General features: G+C 29.3%; 1 protein-coding gene across 1 annotated transcript in view; it reads right to left on the reverse strand.

Annotated features, from left to right (window-relative positions):
• LOC107457290 (homeobox protein NK7.1) overlaps nt 1-5,791 on the reverse strand; it is a 109,406-nt gene extending 103,615 nt beyond the window's left edge. The window contains exon 1 of the mRNA XM_016075428.3: nt 4,549-5,791. Coding sequence (XP_015930914.2) covers nt 4,549-5,299 — 751 coding nt within the window. The 5' untranslated portion in view covers nt 5,300-5,791. The remainder of the gene's footprint in view (nt 1-4,548) is intronic.
• Nucleotides 5,792-8,378: the final 2,587 nt, after the last annotated feature.

Genomic DNA, 8,378 nt, shown 5'->3' on the forward strand with positions numbered 1-8,378 from the left:
ATATATATGAAAATTCTTCCTTAAAAATGTCATCACCATACTGTACAGTAACTTTGCCAGAATATTTTTCTCCGTGTGGTGCAAGCGGAAAAGCATTAATTGAAACGATGGGAAATTGGATGATAAACCACATTTTCAAGTTGTTTAGGACAGTGGTTTTGATGAAGAACACAATAATTCCACTGTTGGGAATAAAATGCTCTGTGTATTGTACTCCTATCTGGAAGAAATGTCTTTAACTTTTAAAGTATTTGTTTTGAAACAATATCAAAGAGCAGTTTGATGTGAAAATTTTACATTCTGAAACAATTTGCTGCAAGCTTTCTATCTACATTTGATTATAAAAGTCTTGACTTTAGTCATCAGGTGAATTCCGAAACAAAATGACATTTTGTCACTTAAGGGCTTTCGAGACACACTTATGAAACTTCTTTAAAAAATTTAAGTATTTTATTTAAATTGTTTAAGTTGTCAAGTCATATGATGAGTATATTAAAAATATTTACGACTGTATTACGGCACATTTTATAAAATTAAAACTTCTGAAAAAAAGTGATTTTTTTTTTAAAGTTTTCAGCTATAACTGAAACTACTATGCTTGAATAAACTATTAATAAGCTTGAATAAGTATTTTGTATAAGAATATTCTTACTTTAGTTCGTCATTCAAGTTTTTTCGAACTCATTCATCAGAATTTTTTTGATCTATATATTTTTTTAAATATTTAATTTATAACTTGTAACATTTTTATTATTATATACATTTTTCTTGCATATTTCACAAGCAAATTATGTTGGTCTTTCAGAATGTACTTCACGCTAAGTCTGACGCATGAGAAAAAGATAAGTTGTATGACCTTTGTATAAACACAACAAATTCTCATGTGGAAATGGGAAGGATTTTAAATCATTACTTTTTTAATAATTTGAAAAATTTGAAAAATGCTGTGATTGATCCTTAACACGAACCTAACACCCTTCCTTCCTCGAACAAGCAACTAACCATCTGGATCATGTCTTCTGAGAATGAGAGGGAACAGAAAACCTTAATAACATAATTTAAAAGAGGAAAAAGAAACTGAAAATAGTTTGCTTCTTAATCACTTGATTTTACTTATGATTTTAGTAATTTTTGGCTAAGATTTTTTAAAATCAATTTTCGAAAAATTGGTTCTTCAAAAAAAAAAATTTGTAAAACGTTATCTATATTTTAAATCAAAGCTGAAATTTTAGTAAATCTCCTTCATAGAAATGTTTACAAGTAAGCAATATTAAAAATTCGGTTCTGTACTCAAACAAATTGAATTACTCGTGACAGTTTTAAATTATGCTTGCTTTAAATTAATGAATTCAGAACTACTTTTATAAGACCTGAAATGAAAGAAACATTTGATAAGGAATGCTTACAGATTGAGGAGGAAAAAAATATTATGAATGGTAGCATTGTTTTTCGTGACTGTAGATGTAGAAATTGGTGCTCATTAAATAGTTAAGTTTTATTTTAAATGAAGGAAGAAGAGAAAAATAACTTAGTTAATAATAAAAACATTTTGTACTTTACCTTTTAAATGGTTTTAGCAACAATAATTTTAAATCTGTCTTCAATTAGTGAATAAAAAATTATTGTATCATTCACTTTTATTAATATGTTAAGTGCGTAAAACATGTTAATATACTGCAGCCTTAGTAAAGCGTATTGGGTAGAAAGATGTTATATTTCAAATTAATATTTCTTACACTTGACTATAGTGTACTGGGATATCATTCAACTAGATTTCACATAACCCTTTATTAAACTAAACTAAACTAAACTCAGTGGCGCGGCAGCCCATGGAGGGTCAAGGCCTACTGTGCCCATCTCAGTTTAACCCTTTATTAAGGTTGCTCAAAATATGCATGTTATTGTGGTTAAAAATCAATAAGCATTTTTTTAATACATTGGAAGTAATATTCGAATATTCTTTTTGACATTAAAAGAATTTTTTAATGTTTATGGAATTAATTTTTATGGTTCTTATAATCAGAGAATTTACTTGTATACTTTTACTTGACTAGAAAAAATCTTCTTCTAATTAACATAAAATTTGTATTGTGAGAAAAAAATACATACAGTGTCATGCTTAAGCGGAGGACTTTTTGGAACATTTTAAGAGTTAATTAAGTTAGGAATTTGCTTACAGATGGATCTACCCAGATAGCAATTAAATACTGAAATTTTTTACTTAAAAAAAATATTATTAGAATAAATAACAAAGTATCGTGAATAAATTTTAAAACGATTTAAGCAGACATCTTGGGGTTACAGCCTAGATATCAGTTTTCACATTAAGGCAATTCTTTTTAATTTACCGACGCATGTCTTTCCCTTATCTTTAAAGGGATCTTTATCATTAACTGGAATAGATGGTTTATTAAGAGCAGAACTTAATAAAAAAATTTTACTTCCACTATTTCCGGAATTTTTTGAATTTCCATATTTGAAAATAAAAACCCCTCAACGTTCTTTTTGCATACTGGTGGGTTCATATTTGAAAATACGTAGCAATATTTTAAAATATGCTACATTGCTTCATAAATAGAGCCCTTTTTAATATCATAAAGTCTTTTTTATTAAAATATTTATGAAAATTATATCTTCAAAAAATGTAATTTTTCAGTTCTGGGAAGTCATAAGAATCTGAAGTTACCATTTAAGTTACAAATATGTATAAAAATTTCCAATCGATTAAATGATTCTCTGTCAATTACACGTTCACAATCAATTACACGTTGTCAATTACAGAGAAACAAATTTTTGTTTCTTACTTCAACAATACTTCGTTTCATAAAGCTTATAAATCAACTTACTTTTTGATATATATTGGCTTCAGAGATATGTTAGTCCAAAAACCATGCTTCTTAAAGTCAATGTTTAGTATTTTATTGTTCAGTCAACCTTAGACAGTTAAACTTTAATGAATGTTGCTTTGTAACTAATCACTTAATTCCTAAACTATCAGTTAAAAAAATTTCTCTCTATATATTTTTAAATGTGGCAAAGATGCTTCGCTTAAGGAAAATAATTTTAAAATTCCATAAAAGTAAGAAAAAAATTGAAAACGTTTAATTTTAGAGACAATTTGAACTTTTCGAATCAGTAAAAAGTAGGCAGTTCATAAGATTAATGTTTAGTTACCTAGGGCTAACGATCAACTATTGAAAACGAAAACAAAATTTTTAAGACCGAATCTGAATAAATTCAAAACATTTTTAGACCGTAATTTGATGTTTAGTTAACCTTTTAACTTTTGAATCTGTTTTCCCCCCTAAAAAAACGGTTATTGTTTGTCTTTGCAATAGAAAAACTCTATTTAAAATTTGACATGAAAACGAACGTAACATTAGACATAATGACAATTGATTATAAAGATTTGAACAAATCTGCCGATAACTATTTATTTGTTTATTTTATTACCATTTTGAATAAAATACCCATGAATCCAGACAGTTTATAATTTACAGACAGTTTATAACTTACGCTTCCAAGTTAGGTTGTAAACAAGATTCGAAATTAAGTCATAAATATTTATGCTTAATCTCCGATGGAAAAAAAAATAATATGCTGTACGACACAAAACTCCCATTAACCCTTTTAAATATAGGCAGAAACATTAAGCATTAAATGCATCAGCAAAAAAAAGGAAGGAAAAAAAAAAAACGAAGAAAGACTTACCTTTGACAGGTTGTCCTGGCGTCCCATCTGTGATTGTCATAGTNAAATTCGAACTTTTCGAATCAGTAAAAAGTAGGCAGTTCATAAGATTAATGTTTAGTTACCTAGGGTTAACTATCAACTATTGAAAACGAAAACAAAATATATAAGACAGAATCTGAATAAATTCAAAACATTTTTAGACCGTAATTTGACGTTTAGTTAACCTTTTAACTTTTGAATATGTTTTTCCCCCTAAAATTCGAACTTTTCGAATCAGTAAAAAGTAGGCAGCTCATAAGATTGTTTAGTTACCTAGGGCTAACGATCAACTATTGAAAACGAAAACAAAATTTTTAAGACCGAATCTGAATAAATTCAAAAAATTTTTTGACCGTAATTTGATGTTTAGTTAACCTTTTAACTTTTGAATCTGTTTTTCCCCCTAAAAAAACGGTTATTATTTGTTTTTGCAATAGAAAAACTCTATTTAAAATTTGACATAAAAATGAACATAACATTAGACATAATGACAATTGACTATAAAGATTTGCACAAATCTGCCGATAACTATTTATTTGTTTATTTTATTGCCATTTTGAATAAAATACCCATGTATCCAGACAGTTTATAATTTAACAATATATCTGAGTCTTTAAAAACTTACGCTTCCAAGTTAGGTTATAAATAAGATTCGAAATTAAGTCATAAATATTTATGCTTAATCTCCGATGAAAAAAAAAATAATACGCTGTAAGGCGCAAAACTCCCTTTAACCCTTTTAAATATAGGCAGAAACATTAAGCATAAAATGCATCAGCAAAAAAAAAAGAAGAAAAAGAAAAAAGAAAGACTTACCTTTGACAGGTTGTCCTGGCGTCCCATCTGTGATTGTCATAGTGTTCGTGATGACAGTATTTGGTACTGTTCCTGCCATATCTTTATGACAGACATTAGCAGTTGCGTTTTCACCTGTCCTAGCTATAGGTCTCACACACAAGGTTCCATTTACAGGTGACCTTATTGGATTGCAATTGGATGGCGTGCCTGACTTTTGTGTCATTTCAAGCCTTAGCTTGCACACCACATTTGGAATGACAATAGAATCTGGTGTCATCGCACCGTTTGGTAGGGAGGCGCACTCATATTCTCCATTACCACCAGCTGGTGAACAAGAGTTTGATATATTTGTAGGGGTGTACGATTTCTTACTCTCTGGGCATGACAAGTTTAACGGTTGTTCCACCGTGGATCGAGACTCTTGGTGGAGGTGTATCAAAGGCTGTTTTGGCACACAGTTACCATTCATCAATGGAGTAGTTTCTTGAGAAGGTGGAGGACTCATCGTCATGGAGCAGTAATGATTGTTAACTATTTCTGGAGATATTCTTTCACGAAAACCAAGAATATCTGCTATGAAATGCGGCGTAGGATGTCTTGGTGGTTTGGCATAAACGTGAGGGTGCCATGTTCTGACTGTTGTAACTGGGGGTAATTGACCAGGAGGTGAAGCCAACTGCTGAGAGTGCAGTTGATGATGGTTGTGAAACGGTGAAGAGGAATCTGACCCACAGCCATTGGCTTGGTGCATCATGTAATATTCTTGCATTTGAAAGAGGTTGTTGACCAGATTTTAAACAAATTTTACGTTCTTAGCTGTAAGAATTCTATATACTCATGTAGAATGGTATCTTATCATTATCATATGCCATCATATGAAGAGATTAATTAAAACCCTTCATGTCTCTTTAAATGTTCCAACAGTTTAGGTATTATCGTGTTTTCATTATTCAATCTGATTTAATAAATTCGCAAAATAAATTATCTTTTTTTTGTTTATTTCCACTGTATTTTAAAACCGATACTATCCTCAAAATACTAATGGTACTATGTTTCAAAATATAACAAGATGACAAATTTAATAGCTAAATCCATTTATATCACGACACATTAATGGAGGTATAACTAAACATCAACAATTCGTCACGCACCAAAACCTACTGGAGCTTGTCAATGGCGAAAAGCGTTTTCATTAAGAGCAGCCTTCGAGATATGTCTGTTGTTTCCGAAACCTCTGACGCAACTGATGAAGAACACGAGGAGCTTGCTTTGGAATCGTAAAAAGGGAGAGGGATGGGCATGGATAGGGGGCGCGGAGGTGGAGTTCCCTGAGTGTGGGGGGATATTTCGGGGGGAAGCAATAATCCTCGCGCCCAATCAATAGAGAGGGGCAGGTTTCTGGCAAGATACTTCGGGAAAATGTCTTAATTTAAATGCGCGGCAATTAATACTGAATCACTTGATACCACAAAACTTGAGTGAGCATCATTTCAAATCAAAATATAGCTATTTGTATATTGGTGAGGGGGTATGATTTTAAAATAAAGTTTTGTTTTGGCGGTAGTTTAGGCGATTTCCTGCCAAATTGTGGAAGGGGAGTTCGGTAGTATCATTTGACGTATTATCGATAACTCTTCCGGAGAAGTTATGGAGAATGAGGGATGAAAAAACGTTATATCCGTTGGAACACGGTTCTGCGATGGAAGGAGATGTTTTTCCTTTTGAGAATTACACCGACGTATCAACTGGAGTTGCCAGATAAAAAGAAAGATGGAAATAAGTCTATCAGGGAGTTGAGGGAATAAATTGTCTTGCGAAAAGCGAGTCGTATAAGTTAAATCTAAAATGCTTTCATTTGGGATTTTAAGTACGGAGAGCTAATTATTATTGTACTTGGTCGATAAGAAAAATGATAATCTGGTTTGATTTTCAGTTTGAATTGTTTGAAAGTTTATGAAACAAAGATGTATATTAGTAATCATTATACTTATAGGATGTTTTCCTTAAATAAAGTACATAAAAAAATCTTTCTAAGTACGAACTTTCTTTTTTGTTGAAATATTACCTATGAAATTAAAAGTTAATCTACACTGTAAAAAATTCCGAATCTAATTACGGTAAAATCCCCTTTGACCGTAAATTTCCTTTCACAGGACCATGTTACGGAACAAAAAAACTAAAATATATCATAATTTTTACAGTAAGATCACTAAATCAAACTAAATAAATATTAATTTTAAAATTACGGTATATATATATATATAAGCCTTAGCTTGCACACCACATTTGGAATGACAATAGAATCTGGTGTCANTATATATATATATAAAATTTATGGTGTTGTTGAACAAGGAATGGAGTAATTTGATTTATTCTTTCGACATTCGTTTTTTAAATTTAAAAGATTATTTGGGTTTTTATGTTTCCGATTAAAACTCATATAATTAAAACTCATCATCATATTGCAATTTTTTATGTTATGTTTTTATGTTATCATTTCAGTGAGTATGATTATGTGTGCAAATAGGAAAACCTATTTAACACGCATATTATTAGTCACTAAAAACTTGAATGCGATCTAATACTTTAATAATTACTTAAAGTTGAAAAGTATTATCATTAATTACTTAATAGCAATAGATTTCAACATAAGAATAGTCAACTATTTATCCAAAGATAATTAAAAATCATCATTTGTTGCCAAAATTCGTATCACACTGAATTTGGTTAGCTTGGTTGTGGGCTTTTGAAAATCAGTTATTGTGTAGTCACATACTGAATTATAATTTTTTTAAATTCTTTTGAATGATCTTTCATTTGTATGTCTTCTTTAGCTTTTCATTAATTTTATTGGAGTAATACTCTCCTATTTTTAATGATTTTAGTTTTTTAGGGTATCTTAAGCATTTTAGTATTAATTTTCAACATCTTAATGTTTATTCCTTACATAAAATCGTACCAGTGGGAAAATCTTTGAAGATAGAGTAAAAATATTAAAGAAAGGTTGTGGATTATATATGGAAAATATTAAAGCTATTTATTGTGGATTTTTTTAATCAACCACAAACTTCTTTCGATATAGAATAAGGAATCATTTGCAACAATTAAAATAAGAATCAGGAATTATATTAAAAATAAAATTGAGAATTATAATAAAAAAAGCAAAAAAAAAAAAAAAAAAAATTAGCAATTTATAAATGCAAATCAAAATCTTTCAAAGCAATTTTTCAAACTTAATGCCTGTCATTTATAGAAAATCCTAAAAAGAAACAGTAAAAAAGTTTATTCTTTTTCCTTATAAAGGTTCATAAATAACTGTATTTTATAATACTAATTTTAAAAGTGAAAATTTCTGGCTAAATGTTCGACTAATACAGTATATATATTTTTAAGAGCGGCAAGAAAAATATATCTGAACGTTGTGATTTAGGGATGAAAAAAAAAAGGTTTAAAATAAAAAAATACGTAATAAAGTTAAAAATTGTAAAAGCAAAATCTTTTGAAGTGACGATGAAAAAAACTGCGGCAATTGACTAAGTTAAAATCCTTTATTTCATTGGCTTTTATTTTACAATGTGTTTATATCATTTATATGAAGAAAATATTTGTGTAAAATTTCTAACAAAATGCATGAAATGGTAAAGGTGATGCTACAAAGTATTAATTACTTAATTGTAATAGGAATAAAAATTCCAAGTTTGACAACATGTAGGAACAATGCACATTATTGATAACAATGTATATCAAATACTAAAATATCTCAACAAAGAAATTAATGACTTTAACTATAGAATACTATTAAATTGACATCATTATCGATCACATAACATATCAAAAATATATAATCG

This window comes from Parasteatoda tepidariorum, chromosome 2 (assembly GCF_043381705.1).
Source record: "Parasteatoda tepidariorum isolate YZ-2023 chromosome 2, CAS_Ptep_4.0, whole genome shotgun sequence".
Classification (NCBI taxonomy): Eukaryota; Metazoa; Arthropoda; class Arachnida; order Araneae; family Theridiidae; genus Parasteatoda; species Parasteatoda tepidariorum.